The sequence below is a fragment of the Curcuma longa genome, chromosome 9, assembly GCF_044706935.1.
Source record: "Curcuma longa cultivar G26 ecotype Majalengka, Jawa Barat chromosome 9, ITB_CL_G26_1.1, whole genome shotgun sequence".
In the NCBI taxonomy this organism is placed as follows: Eukaryota; Viridiplantae; Streptophyta; class Magnoliopsida; order Zingiberales; family Zingiberaceae; genus Curcuma; species Curcuma longa.
Genome location: NC_133869.1, coordinates 10,913,789 through 10,929,048, shown reverse-complemented (window position 1 = coordinate 10,929,048; position 15,260 = coordinate 10,913,789). Strand labels below are relative to the sequence as shown.

The window sequence follows — 15,260 nt, the reverse complement described above, 5'->3', positions numbered from 1 at the left end:
TCAAGAGGCAAGGCTTCAAATTCATAAAGGAGGTCGCTATAGATATTGAGTTATAGGTCGTAGCAACCTAAGCACAAATGTAAGCCATCAACAAACTCAATTTCAAATGTGTTGTGGAGCTCCTCCGTCGGTTTCAATGCTAGTTCAAGAGGCAAGGCTTCAAATTCATAAAGGAGCTCGCAATAGATATTGAGTTATAAGTCCTAACAACTTAAGTGCAAATATAAGCCGTCAACAAACTCAATTTCAAATGTATTGTGGAGCTCCTCTGTTGGTTTCAATGCTGGTCAAGAGGCAAGGCTTCGAACTCATAAAGGAGCTCGCTATAGATATCGAGTTATAGGTCGTAACAACCTAAGCGCAAATATAAGCCGTCAACAAACTCAATTTCAAATGTATTGTGGAGCTCCTCTGTTGGTTTCAATGCTAGGTCAAGAGGCAAGGCTTCAAATTCATATAGGAGCTCGCTATAGATGTCGAGTTATAGGTCGTAACAACCTAAGCACAAATATAAGCCATCAACAAACTCAATTTCAAATGTGTTGTGGAGCTCGTCCATCAGTTTCAGTGCTAGTTCGAGAGGCAAGGCATCAAATTCATAAAGGAGCTCGCTATAGATATCGAGTTATAGGTCGTAACAACCTAAGCACAAATATAAGCCATCAACAAACTCAATTTCAAATGTGTTGTGGAGCTCCTCTGTAGGTTGCAGTGCTAGTTCGAGAGGCAAGACATCAAATTCATAAACGAGCTCGCTATAGATATCGAGTTATAGGTTGTAACAACCTAAACACAAATATAAGCCGTCAACAAACTCAATTTCAAATGTGTTGTGGAGCTCCTCTGTCGGTTTCAGTGCTAGTTCGAGAGGCAAGGTATCAAATTCATAAAGGAGCTCGCTATAGATATCGAGTTATAGGTCGTAACAACCTAAACACAAATATAAGCCGTCAACAAACTCAATTTCAAATGTGTTATGAAGCTCCTCCATTAGTTTCAATGCTAGTTCAAGAGGCAAGACTTCAAATTCATAAAGGAGCTCGCTATAGATATCGAGTAATAGGTCGTAACAACCTAAACACAAATATAAGCCATCAACAAACTCAATTTCAAATGTGTTGTGGAGCTCCTCCATTAGTTTCAGTGCTAGTTCAAGAGGCAAGGCTTCAAATTCATAAAGGAGCTCGCTATAGATATTGAGTTATAGGTCGTAACAACCTAAGCACAAATGTAAGCCATCAACAAACTCAATTTCAAATGTGTTGTGGAGCTCCTCCATTAGTTTCAGTGCTAGTTCAAGAGGCAAGGCTTCAAATTCATAAAGGAGCTCGCTATAGATATCGAGTTATAGGTTGTAACAACCTAAGCACAAATATAAGCCATCAACAAACTCAATTTCAAATGTGTTGTGGAGCTCCTCTGTCGGTTTCAATGCTAGTTCGAGAGGCAAGGCATCAAATTCATAAAGTAGCTCACTATAGATATCGAGTTATAGGTCGTAGCAACCTAAACACAAATATAAGCCGTCAACAAACTCAATTTCAAATGTGTTGTGGAGCTCCTCTGTCGGTTTCAATGCTAGTTCAAGAGGCAAGGCTTCAAATTCATATAGGAGCTCGTTATAGATATCGAGTAATAGGTCGTAACAACCTAAACACAAATATAAGCCATCAACAAACTCAATTTCAAATGTGTTGTGGAGCTCCTCTGTCGGTTTCAATGCTAGTTCGATGCTGAATCACTTTGAAGAAAAACTGTAGTAGTTTCGAAGATAACTCGCTTGGCACGCGAGTAGGGCGATTCTTTTCATTGAGGCAAACAACAGTTGCAGAAGCTTCCAGAATAGGCTGAAAAGAAATCAATGTGGCGCCAAATAATTTGAATTTTTTGCATGGTGGTGAGACATAGAAACTTTGTATTTGTCACTTACCTCCATATCCGGAAGCTTATAGATGAAGTGTTCGATATAAATTCGAGCTGCTGAGATCCCGGCAAGTTTCACCCTCACGACAAATTTTTCTCGACTCTGTCAATACAAGAAATGATGTTTGATAGCGATAATGATGATCCAGTGTCAAAAGAATGAGTAAGAAAGACACTAGAGATATGAAAGTTCTTCAACTGATGCTTCTCATGGATAAGTTTCAGAAACACTTGATGAATAGTAGTTCGATGGAGTGAAAGGGAGAAACATACACGTAGTGGAGAAATGTACTTGAGATGCAGATCAGAAAGAGCAAATGAGTTTCCGGTGCGAGCAACTGCATCTGGACTAACTCCGATAGTCTCAAGTAATTCATGGCGCCCTGGTCATTCGAGAAACCAGAAACTTGTCAGACAAATGGAAGAACGACTTGTGAACAAGGAAATCTCTCAAAGTCTAACAATGCAGCGTGAGGTTGGAGCAAAGAAAAAAAAACTTATAGCATGTAGTTGTTATCTTTTAAAACATACGATTCACGTAAGGACATTGACATTTGTCAAGCATTTTCTAAGTTTTCAACCGCCACTGTTAGAAAGAAAGGGAGCCTTGACGCAACGGTAAAGTTGTCGCCATGTGACATGGGTTTGAGTCACAGAAATAGCTTCTTGCAATGTAGGATAAGGTTGTGTACCCGTATTGATGGGAACTTTATGCACCAGACTGTCCTTTACTGTCAGTAACTAAAAAAAATCACACTGGATAGCAAAATGGATTTACTGTAAAGAGGACAAGGATGATCATGTTCCTCATAGTCTTGGAAACATTTTTCAATAGAAATAAAGTGGTAGGTCACTACCTATACGATAACTCCTATCGGTGTCCAGCCGTTATTCCAAATTTACTCGATGGTATAAACCACAATAAAAGGAAACAAGGACTTCGTTTGAGTGTGATGAAATTAAACATCAAATATCAGTCATCAGTCTAGAAAAATGTCTTCCAAAACTGAAACTTTACTGCTCATTTCCATTCAAGCAATACATAGATAAGGTGCATAACAAATACGACTCGCAAAACAATTACTAAATGACCCATAACTAACTCAGCTACACCATAACTCCCAAAATCTGAATGACTTTAAGGGGGTTCATTTGTTTCACACAAAATAAAAAACATTTTCCAAATTTTCCAATGTTTGGTGAGGTGAAAAATACTGATCAATGGTAAAAAAATTTCTTGCTCAACAAAAATATGACAATCTTTGGTAGGTTGTCAGTTGATTGTTCTCTTCGAAGTTAATCCCACTTGGGCCATAGGGTAACAAACTACCGATAGATGCAATATGTTCTACAAAAATTTAAGAGAGAAAGCCTTACCATGCTGACAATATCTCGCATAGACGGCATTGTTGACTACCCCAAACTGATCCAGTTCATAATCTCTGACAGTGAGCTCAACTTCAAAAAATTTATCATGCCTGTATAGAAAGTGAGCAGGATGAGGATCAACTGAAAAAATTAGGAAATATTTATGCTATTGTAGACATGTTTCTCCAGCAAAATACAACTCAGTTATGATGAATCCATCTATATTTTGTAGAAATGCCCAACTATACGAATCCATCTATATTTTGTATGTCAGTGCTTAGAAAATGCATCCAATACTTTTCAGCAAAAGAATTATTATGATATGCTGCTACCAAAAGACTCTGTTTTAGCGAGTTTTATCGTGTCGAAATGCTTAATATAATTGATGTAAACCGAAAGCTTAATCACCCTGTTATGGACCAGCCCACCTCCTGAAAGATCATTGCGGGGAGGACTCGACCTCAGTGGAGGGGAATTGGCCTCTACAAGAGGATGCAGCAATCTGCACTTCCAAAGGGAAGAGATCCAATATCCACCGACAACCGTGATAAACATGGACCTTAGTTAGAATCTATCCTTTACAAATGGGCATCATGTGGCACAATGGGGATTAGCAGGAACAAAGTTTTGTCTGTTTTTTGGTCTCTAAATCCCTCTGATCTGCCACTCTTATCTCTTCTCCCCTTCTCCCATCCAGTGCCTACCTACCTCTCCCTTCATTGCCAGCCACGCATCCCTGTGCCACCGGAAGCCACGCCAACCTTAGAGAAGCATCAGAGAACTGCAGAACGAGGCTAAAGGTACACCTGCCACTTGCTCTCTACGATCACTCCACATCGTAATCTTCGTCGTCAGTACCATAGGACAGAAGAGCTGTTCCTCCGCTGATCAGACAGACGCACCCCCCAAATTTACCAATTTTCTTACTTAGGTTCCATCGATCCGCTGAAATCTCGTCAAAGATGCGGCATTTCCCTCAAATTCGAATTAGGGCGAGGAAGAAAAAAAAAAATCAAAGAACCTGATTTCACGGTCGACGCAAAGGGCCTTGGCGCTCCTCGCCGAGAAGTGGCGGATGCTCCGTCCCTCGCGGCGGACTAAGATAGTGCAACTCCCCTCACTGCCTCCGCGCGGCTCAAGAAAAGTAGGAATCGAGGATCTGGTTGCACGGAGGCTGGCGCCGGAGATCTTGCCGAGCTCGCCGCGGGAGGGGGAGAAGGCGAAGGGGACGCGGGCGATCGGTACGAGGAGGCCCTGCGCGTGGAGCAGCATCATCGTCCCCCTGGTTGGGCGTGGCCGCCAAGCGCATAGGTAATTTATTTCATGATCATTTTCCCATTGGCCCCCCGAATTTATCTTCATTTTCACTCACCCACTCAAAATTAAAGTAATTGCTTTCTCACGCAAAGTTTTCGACTCAGTATCAGTCCAACAAATCGTGGGCAAGTTATTAATATTTTATAATCAAGGATGAAAATATATTTTTTTTGTTTTAAAAACTCTCATGTTAATGGCGTCAATATAAAATAATATATAAAACGATAATATTTATTATATATTTAGAAAGTAATTTATATAATTTGTTTAAAAGTTGTGTAAATTAAAATTTTTAAAATTGAATAATAAAGTAAAAGAAATCTTAATAAACTTTGGAAAGTAAAGTGTTTTTTTTATTTATTACAAGTGACATTTGACTTAAAACCTACAAAAAAAAATTGTAAAGCATTTGTTTGGTGAAAATGAGAATTATTTTTTTAATTTTCTTTATTTTTTTATAAATAATTAAGATGTCTAAACATCATTCGATTACATTCACCTAGTAAATTTAAAATACAACTTATACAATTTTTTCATTCTTTTTGAAAACAATTTATAAAATCTAGCATAGAGTAACTAACTTTTACTACATAAATAATATGGTTGCTAGAACTATTTGTTAACCAATTTATTTAAAATATGTTAACTACTGACATAGCGGAAGACAAGTACTAATATCAAAAATAATTTTTTAAAATATATTAATTTTAAAAAATATCAAGAATTAAAAAAGTAAACACATCATTTCCAAAGAAAGAGATTCAATCAAAACAACTAAATAGATGTTTAAATAGATAAAAACCTTAATTTGCAAAAGATAGACATTTAAACCCTAACTCAAAATTTACTAAAATAATAAAAAAATATTTGAAACCTCCAAAAAAATCCTAAATGATATTTTTTGAGCTTTTCAGTTTCACCCAGTAATAAATATAGATATTTGAATAGAATTTGACATGTAGAATATCTCATTTTGATATCTGAATAAAAAATTATAACTTCTGAAAGCTTATTTTATTGTTTCCGCAACAGATACTAACATGACGCTAAAGAAGCAACATCAAACAAAAATGATAACCTATGATTGGGGCAAAAGATGAAATCACCTGACCACCACTTTAGAGCAGCTCCACACACTCTAAAAGAGAGTAAATCACGGAGGAAGAGCTATGCCCTAGTACAGTGGCCCTTTGCATGAGAATGATCAATATTTTCGCATCGATTGAGAATTGACCCCAAAATCTATTGGGAGTAACAATAGATTGATTGTAATGCCAACATTAGACGAGACAAAAGAAAGGGTAAACGAAAAAGGTCTCCTCTACTCTTGATTGATGAAGATAAATTTGCCCTCTTTTATCTTCCACTACTGTGCCTTCATCTTTCTCCTCCCCAACCTGTTATAGTAAACATAACCTAAGACTCTATTTACCTAGAAGGCATAAAAGGGTAGGGGGAGGGGAAAAAATAAGAGAGAAGAATGTTAATTTCTTATATTGATTTTCATCAATATAAAAGGAGAGAAGAATGCTAATCTAGTGGAGGTTGACTTTGATCAAGGCAACTTAAGTCAACTTGTATGAAGTTGAAAGAAAAGAAAACACTAATAAGCTTGAAAACTGGGATTAGGAATGGCCTTCACTTGATTAATCTAAAATATAAATTACATTGATCTCTTTTGCTCCCTCCTCTCTATGTATCCATAGTCGGAAGGGGTGGCATCGAAGACAATTTAGAAATGAATACCTTTGGCTAACTCTTCGCGTAAAACCGAAACCGAAGCAATTAACTTGATGATACACTGCAAAGGAAGAGAAACGAGTTAGGCTATGAAGGCTATTTTTAAACAGCCAAATAATGATTTCATTATCCTAATGCCTAATGCCTGAAGAAATGTAGCACTTTTTTCAGTTCAGACAAGTTTTTCCTTTGAACTACTACCGTTTGGTTTACATTTTTATGTTCCCTTTGAGAGAACCATCATCGAGAATGTCTCCTGTATGCAATTCATTTAATTTCTTTCGGCGATTTGGTTAGGTTTTCGATATGATCACTCAATTGCATTTCATGAAGTTAATAAGGCCTTAGTTTGGTTTGAACTCATTCTAAGAGGTCGACAATGTTGAGTGATAACTCTACAAAAACTAAAACTTTAGCCAAATATGAAGGAAATCACATCTAACAGAGAAGACAATAACAATGTCGAGCGGGTAAAGAGACATGTCAGTTACCTCAAGGATGGAACAGGATTATGCTGTGTTTTCCTCGGACTTAGCGTTATATACAACCCCTGCACATAAATAAAGGTTGCTCAGCATTTTTAAATTTAGCCTACTAACGAGAAACCAAATCGAAACTGAGACATAGCAACAAGTATGATCCAACATGATACAACTTATTGTCGAATGAACTTCTACTTGGATAGATCTCATTTCCTAATGTACATTGTTAACTCAATTCCTACTGGGCACATGAAATCATACGTACAACAAAGTTCTCATGATAAATTCATTCTAGTAACTCACATTAGTTGTATGAATGGTTGCTCCGGTTGTCATGCTTATCTTTTGATCAGCGACAAGTTCAAACTCCATGTGCTGCAGGAAGATAGCAAAAGCAACAATTGCTTCGAGCAAAGCAAATTGATCACCAATACACTTTCGAGGTCCTCCGCTAAAAGGAATGAATCTAGAAAACAAAAAACAGCATGATGCAAACATCAAATGCCTGAAAAGATTCTTTAAGCAAGAACCTGTTGAAGAGAATATAGCTCAGCGGGGCTATTTAGTAGGATTTGTGGATGACATAACATGTGCTATGAACTAATTGTAAACCTGAAATCTGTATTTGTCTCATTTGGAACAGGCCCTTCTAAGCTGAATCTTTCAGGAAAAAATTCTTCCGCTCTCTCCCAAACCTAACAGACAAATGCAGTTTAGAAAAGCTGGTAATTACTTTATACCAATTGATGTAAAGAGAAAAGACAGTTTTACTGAGACAACTAAACACACATAAATTATGATGATGATAAGTGGAAAGCAGCGCCAAATGAAGCAATTTCTCTAAAAGCTTCTGTTGTACTAAATCTCAAAGGATTCCCTGCCTTCAGAGAAAGATGCTAACCATTTACTAGAAAATTAAGTAAACCTAATAATTTGGGTGCTCTTAGCACCAAGGATGTCTTAGGGGTTGTTTCCATCTCTAAAGCTATCTCTACGCGTGTAGCCAGAAAGGAAGTGCAGATCTGACTAGAATCAGAACAAAATCCAAAAAGTTAAAATCACAATTCAGTTTTCTTTTTGTTGCAATTTAGGACCTAGCTTATACATCCCACTGTCAGCATAACACATGTAACAAGTATGTTAGGGCAGACAGTTTATGCTACTTTTGTCATAATCTTGTTTTCCTGTCATTTTTGCTAACATCAAATAAAGCAATACAATATTGGTTAAAAGAACCTAAAATATATTTTGCATGATGTATGATATTTTTCCTAAAAGGTAAATTTCTAACATAAGAATATTCAAAATTGATCTCTCTGATTAACATGTTGAATGTATCATCATCATACATGCATCGTAAGTGCCAATAGACTTTAGTTGTGATTTTATGTTTAGGGTTGTCATATTAATATATTATCATTGTGCTACGTATGATATTGTCACTTGTCAGTCCTAGCATTGCCATTAATAGCACAATGATGCCAGGTCAAGTGAGGAAGCCATCGTCAACAAAATTTTAAAATCACCTTATTGGTAGAATCAAAGATGAACAGGAATGGATGCAGAAGAACAAGGAAGCACAAGAGCTTGATGTTACTAAATATCTCAACTAGATAAAATATCAGAATATCATGCAAACCTTTGGTGACCGATGTATATTATACACAGATATCATTATATCTTGACCAGCATTAATCTTGTAATCCCCAGGAAGTACATCGTCAGATTGAGCACGCCTTATCAATACCTACATGAGTAATAATTTTGGCCAAGAGATGATAAAGGCAGAATATGGACCAAAAGCAGATATACATACTGGAGGATGGGGGTAAAGTCTCAAAGATTCATGTATGCATCTGGTCAAGTACTTCAACTCTTTGACATCTTCATATCTAGGAGGTCTTCCTTGTAAAACTTCATCAACTTCATGTCTTGCCCTCTTGAGAGACGATGGATCCTTCAATTATTCAAAGCTGAAGAGTCAACATATCTGGAAGAAAAATATAATCAACTTAATTGGACTAGTGGAAATACATAATCTAAACCAAAATAATATTGTTTTAAAAAAACTAAATTCATGAAGTCCAAGAGTAGTATCTGTGAACCTATCAAATTAGATCGTACTGATAAATGTTGCAAGAGAGCTACACAGGCCATTAGAATATAAGCTGCCCACAAAGAAATGTGTTGAGCAAATCTAAAGTTACAAATGCTTAAGCCAACATCCTCCTAATTTTATTTGAATGGGTTAGTTGTGTTGCCTAGCTTCCTCATGTTATTTAACTATCCCTTCAGGAACAAACAAGCATTTAACTGGAACAATAAACAACTAAAGCAGCGACATGATTCCAGTTCGGCTTGTAACAACAGAACAATTTGAGTTAGGGTTTATAGGACATAAGCCATATAGTATGATGTATCTCACTGAACTAAGGTCAGTATCTAAGCAGGGGTATCAAAAGTGCATATTTTTTTAATTAACCTTTTGGACATCAACAGATCCATAAGTCTGAATCACTTAGGTAATAATCTTCCTGATAGGCCTAATCGTTCTCAAAATTCTTCCACTTTTGTTTGAGAATATAATTTATTCAAGCAGTATGAAGATTGAAAAAGGAACATATTAGGCATGTAGTGTAAGCTATGTCAGGCATGAGCTATGCAAACTATGAATGGCATACCAATAATTTAGTTCTGTCAATATTAGACGTATATTAAACCACAATGGCCGGCTTTAGCAACTGATCACATGAAACTTCAGATGCACCATGCAGATACTAGTAGCACAGATATGTAAGGAACTTCAAATTTACCTTACTCAAAAGATAGATTGTCCATGTCAAAACTGAACCAGTTGTTTCATGACCAGCAACTAACATGGACAAAAGGTCATCACGAAGTTGTATGCTTGTAACCTGAAATTCAAGGAAATATAACAAGAACAAATGTGAGACTTTGGTTGTATATAACTAAATTAAGATGGTAAATTACAACATATAAAATAACATCTTAATAGTTGCAAAGCTAGAATCATAATTTAAGTTCATGAGCATCTCGATACAAGTTCAAGGGTTAAAATCACATGTTCAAAGCAAAGACCATTAATCACAATGGATGATTCTATTTAGTATCAGTAAACTGCACGGCAAAGCAGAAGATGATCAATTAATAAGGATTCAAGTCAAAACCTTGTCAAATTCATACTGGGTTTGACCTTTTTCCTCAGAGGTAGTAATCCTGAAATTAAAAAACTTGAAGTATATTTCATCTCTATTTTTGTATTCTTGAATCATTCTTATAAATTGTTCAAAAGATACAACAGTGGCAGGAGTAAGGTATTATTTTAAAATTTTCCTCTTTGATTCATTTAGTGAGAGAAAATTTTCAAATAAAAAGACTACAATACCATATGAAGCATCAAATTTCATAATAACAGAGAACAAAATCTGCATGAATTGAAAACCTCTTCGCGGCTGGCTAATAGAAAACGCAAGATGCTAGGATCGGTCTCATTGACATACTCTTCCCCTTCAACCTGTTCACATTCAGCTTCTACAATCTCTTTGCATTTGATAATAAGTTCTTCAACAGTGTTGCGTATTATAGAGACTGCTTTCTCTGCTTTTATCTGCCTGGGAATTATCTTGCAGAGAAAAGGGAACTGCAACATGAACCAGATGATAAATTTTGAAAATTATTAATATTCCTAATCAAAGAAGAAGATTTTCTACAGAAGTGGAGCATACAGGAGCATGAGAAAGTAACAATGAAAGTCTTGGATTTTCAAATAAGGTAAAAGTCGATCATAAAGGCCTCCTCATAAACCGACATAAGCACCAAATAGGACCTATGTCTCACAAACAAAAATAAGCTTCTATAAAAATTTAGAAAAAACTATAATAATCATGTGCAAATTTTTATGTAATTCTATGATACCTATTTCATAAACTACCAACCCTCTCATAACCACTACTAATTCCTCATAGCCATATCAATCCTCCTTACTCTTCATTTAAATCAAACTATAGTTTGTTGTTACTGAGATGCCATTGAATTTCAAGTTCCTTAGACAAGCAAGTGCATCAGCTCACAGATTTCTGTAGCTCAATCCCGTTCCTGTTTTAAATCCTCAATTTGCTCATTCAAGCTGAATATGCAGCATGGTTCCGCAAACATGGAAACCGCATAAGCGGCTGAGTTCATTAATGAGTCTAAATAGAATGACTAAGTCAAATCTAGTAATAAAAGATATTCATGAAAAACAACCTCCAACAATAAAATAAATATATAATCATAGAAGAGAGTCATCAGTATGAAGATGAGAATTTAATAATAAGAATAAATATTACATTTGTTGATTTAGGGATCAGTACCTGAAAATCATTTTGTGTAAATAGTAAAAAAATGTACATGTTAAACACTTGTAGCTGTAAGCATTAAACACTCTAGAATTGGATTATTATGTAAAATTTCTTTTACGAATATATCTTGCAACAATTCATTATGTTGTGTGGTAGCTGTTAAAGTTTCTTCTATATAGATGGCTTATCTTAATTTGTTTGGTATGTAATGTGATAAACGTACACTTAGATATCTAATATACATATTGTTACACAACATTATCACAGAGGTTTCAAATATTATCTATGATGAACTACAAACAAGCTTACATAATGCACATATGCTGTTGATGTCTTGGCAGCATGTTGTCAGCATGCAATAATGGTTACCCATGTGTTATGAGAATTATGTCACCAATTACATAATCTTACCTCATTATTAAACTCTCAAATTAAGTTATTGCAATCATTATGCTAAATACAGTCCTCTATACCATTTCTTGCACTTCCCACCTTGAACTCTACTTCAATTTGTCTAAACATGAATTTTATCCAGCATCTTAGAAAATATTCAAGTCATCTAATTACAAAGAACTTGAATAACTAGCCTTTTACAACGTGGTAGGATCAGCTTGGTTAATCTAGGGTATTTCAATTCCTACAAAGTGAACACGATAAATTACAATGTTCTATGTTCAGACAAGGCAATCTGGTTCTGGTTTCACAACTACATCATTCGCCATATAGTAGAAATATAAGAGAAAAACATGGAATCCCATCTTATGTAGGAAAGTGTAACTAATTTAAAACAACCATCAAAAGCAGTTAAGTTTTGCTTAACAATTAGAAAAATACTGCAAGAGAAAAGGATTTTGGTTGTCTTAAATTTACTGCTTCATATGGCAAAATAGGTTTGTATGGCCTACAAGAGGTTATGAAATAACTTGCCTTCCAATATGGCAAAATGTCAGTGGAACGAGCCTCAGCTTCTTTGAGTGCCGTATAAACTGCCTCAATAACCGGGCTATCAGATGCAAGTGAGTCAAAATTGTAGTTGAACAAAGACAAGCCTATAACATCCAAGGTTAATTGAGAAAACTTCTCTTCCATGTTCACTGCTGTACCATCCATGGCATGGATTTGAAGCTTCTCCACTAGTCTTTGGGCACACCTACAGAAAACTTTATCAACCATTACAGAGAGATACTTCTTGTGTAGAGATGGGGTGACTGCACGACGTCTTACCTGCAACATTATTTGGTAGATATAAAGAGTGTAAAAAAGAAAGTCATAACAACATGCAAGAAGCCTAAAGAAAAAACTAGTAAACAAATTGATATTGCCAATAGCGCTCATCAACAGACCAATTACAATCAGTTATGGGTTCAAATAGCAAAAAAGAAAATGTACTTGTTTCAAAGAAATTAAATTTACTAAAAAAACAGGTCCAAAGATTTGGGATTACCAATTCTCTTTGGTTTGAGTCGGGTTGAAAGCATGAACAATACCTAACGGAGGTTTTTCATCAATAGGATCGACTCTTAAAAGAATATATAATTTTAAAAAAAAAAAGCTAAGGTGTGACACTGCTCTATGGTGTAAGACTTCACTATGTTAACATAACGTCAACTATGAAAATACAAGTACAATCATCATAAAAGCGAGTAATAATAAAAGCAAATCAACATGGAACCAAACCGAAGAAGAAAGCCAACCGCAGCGGATAATATCTATGCTGAATGAAATTCAAATGCACCACCACCTTTTGCGATTCCATGGCCATCTTCATTTCCTATTTTTGGCCTTCCTCTTTTTTCCCTCAGTCTTAATTCATTCACAGGACAGTAATAATCTAAGGAAAGAGACGAGATTACCAACCGTCCAAAGGTCACCTTCGGCGATGGCAACCCCAGATCCAAAGAGGAATTCAGAAACCTCGGAGACGAGCCCCTTTGAGTACTTGCCGTAGTTGCGTAGAACGTGCTTGGCGATGGCAGGGTCGCTGACGACGACGAAGTTGCGAGGGCCAGCTGCGAGGCGATAGATGGGCCCGTACTCGAGCATCCACTTGAATAGGGGGAGGAAAAGGGCGCCTCCGAGGAGGTCGGACACGTCGTCCAGCTTGGCGTCGGCGAACGGGATCCGGGAGCCGCCACCGCTGCCGCCGCCGCCGTAAAGGGAGCGGGAGAGGGAGGTCAACCAGTCGGGGCTAACCCAAGACCCGTTGCTGCCTCCGGCACCGTTAGGGTTGTCCTGGGGAGAGCATGCGGAGACGAGAAGGGGCTTTCTTCTGACGGGGTGAAGCCGGAGGCGGTGGGGACGGAGCTGGCGGCGGGATCTGCAGAATGAGGGGGCTTGAGGAGGGAGGAGAGATGGAAGTCGAAGGGAAGAGGAGGCGGTGGAAGCCATGGAATGGAAGTCGCCTGTCGCCTTCTCAGAGAAGAGAGAAGGGAGGAGGAGTTGGGATTAGATGATGAGGCAACGATGGCCGATGGCTCGAGGGCTCGACGGGGACGGTAAAAGTTGGCCTCGTTGATTTTTAAAAATTTTATTTTTATATGAAAATTGTTTAAATTTATTTATAAAAATTTTTATCAGGTTCAATCTATATTTTTTATTTTAAATATAATTTAAATATATTTAATATTTTATTAAATCTGTTCTATTCAGTTGAAGTTTGCTTTTAGATCGTATATATAGACTTCTTAAGTCTATACATTTTATTCTCTTAACCTTTAATAATGTAATTTTCTGATTATATCATATAAAATTTTTTCGTTAAGTTTATCGTTAAAGGAAGTTATTTTTACGTTCATATGATATAATTCTAAATCAAAATTTAGTATTATAGTTAAAATAACATAAATTGACATAAAATTCACAATAAAAAAAATATCTATTCAAAACTAAATGGATCTTTGGATATGTATCTGACGGCTAATGACAAAAGAGAGATCTGATGATTACAACTCTTCAGATGTGATGGATAGGATTAAAAATCGATCTGAAGAGTTACAATCCTCCAGATTGAACGGCTTAGATCGATCCTATCCAAAAATTACAGTCGTTTATCAAAGAGTATTTTACCTCTCGGATATTGGAAAAATCATCGATCTATTCATCATCTCGGAATTGTTGCTATTCTGAGACCCACACACTCCAGATCCATATAAATAAGCCCATCATTTGAAGCCCCACACACTTATTTGTAAAATTTCATTACAAGCCCATCATTCACAGCCATTACCGACCGACACAATCTAGGCGGCGAAAGGGTCAATGTACATCCGGCACAACACAAGTGATAAGGCACGAGTGATATAAATAAAAGCATCCCAAGTTACTTAATTCCAATTAAGATATTTGTCCAACGTAATTAATTTTTAAATTTTTATGGAGTATTATTTTCAAAATTAATTAATTCGAATAGTTAGATATTTAAATTATTTTTTAAAAAAATATTCATTATAACAAGCAAGTAACTATGTTGCCCTGATGCAGTGGTTAAATATTTAAAAAATAATAATAAGAAGATGATAATTCAAATTCGAAATGAAACGAATATTTTAGAGATAAATTTCTAAATATATGTAAATCTGAACACTTCTTTTTATTGTTATCGTTGTTAGTTAGTTAAAAAGCTTAATATCATGAATTTATCTATTTATTTTTTAAAAAAATTATATATTATAAAAATTTTATTCATTCATATTATTTATTAATATTTCATAATCTTTGTCATGAATATTAAAGAACTAAGTATAAATATATTCTTCTGCAACTCTGAATATTCTTCTGAAAAGGTGGAATCCGTCATCTTAACGGTCCCACATAAGCTGTGAGGAAGTAAATCAGTCACGACGCAGGAGGGTATTACCTAGTTTCGTCATGATTCAAACTCTTGTCCTCTTCTACAACTCTATTGTATATCGTAACAAACTCAATTATGTCCCGATGGCTAACTCTGAATATTCAAACTTTGAATGAATGGTTCTCAAAAAGTCCCCACTTCGAAGATAATTATTGCACCGTAGGACAAAATTATTAGATTTGATGACAGAGTCAAAAATTATAATTTACCATAGGCGAC

The 15,260-nt window shown here is 36.1% G+C and overlaps 2 protein-coding genes across 2 annotated transcripts; both read right to left on the bottom strand.

The window, feature by feature from the left end:
• Positions 1-982: 982 nt before the first annotated feature.
• Positions 983-4,581, bottom strand: LOC141834858 (acyl-acyl carrier protein thioesterase ATL3, chloroplastic-like). The gene is made up of 5 exons (XM_074722239.1): positions 4,313-4,581; positions 3,301-3,401; positions 2,197-2,306; positions 1,931-2,026; positions 983-1,847 (listed from the first exon to the last, which is right to left on the bottom strand). The coding sequence occupies exons 1-5, from the start codon at positions 4,564-4,566 to the stop codon at positions 1,686-1,688; spliced, it is 723 nt and encodes a 240-aa protein (XP_074578340.1). The 5' UTR covers positions 4,567-4,581; the 3' UTR covers positions 983-1,685.
• A 1,593-nt stretch (positions 4,582-6,174) lies between these two features.
• LOC141834989 (carotene epsilon-monooxygenase, chloroplastic) lies at positions 6,175-13,617 on the bottom strand. The gene is made up of 10 exons (XM_074722406.1): positions 13,049-13,617; positions 12,119-12,415; positions 10,294-10,491; positions 9,644-9,745; positions 8,647-8,787; positions 8,470-8,577; positions 7,443-7,525; positions 7,134-7,296; positions 6,840-6,898; positions 6,175-6,409 (listed from the first exon to the last, which is right to left on the bottom strand). The coding sequence occupies exons 1-10, from the start codon at positions 13,577-13,579 to the stop codon at positions 6,394-6,396; spliced, it is 1,698 nt and encodes a 565-aa protein (XP_074578507.1). The 5' UTR covers positions 13,580-13,617; the 3' UTR covers positions 6,175-6,393.
• Positions 13,618-15,260: the final 1,643 nt, after the last annotated feature.

Excerpts from the sequence above, each read along its gene's own strand:
- LOC141834858 (XM_074722239.1), bottom strand. The coding sequence starts at position 4,566 with ATGATGCTGCTCCACGCGCAGGGCCTCCTCGTACCGATCGCCCGCGTC. Across the intron at positions 2,027-2,196 it reads AGTACATTTCTCCACTACGT|AGTCGAGAAAAATTTGTCGT; the intron begins GTATGTTTCTCC and ends TTGTATTGACAG. Across the intron at positions 1,848-1,930 it reads ATAAGCTTCCGGATATGGAG|CCTATTCTGGAAGCTTCTGC; the intron begins GTAAGTGACAAA and ends ATTTCTTTTCAG.
- LOC141834989 (XM_074722406.1), bottom strand. The coding sequence starts at position 13,579 with ATGGCTTCCACCGCCTCCTCTTCCCTTCGACTTCCATCTCTCCTCCCT. Across the intron at positions 12,416-13,048 it reads CCGAAGGTGACCTTTGGACG|GTAAGACGTCGTGCAGTCAC; the intron begins GTTGGTAATCTC and ends ATAATGTTGCAG. Across the intron at positions 10,492-12,118 it reads ACATTTTGCCATATTGGAAG|TTCCCTTTTCTCTGCAAGAT; the intron begins GCAAGTTATTTC and ends TTCATGTTGCAG.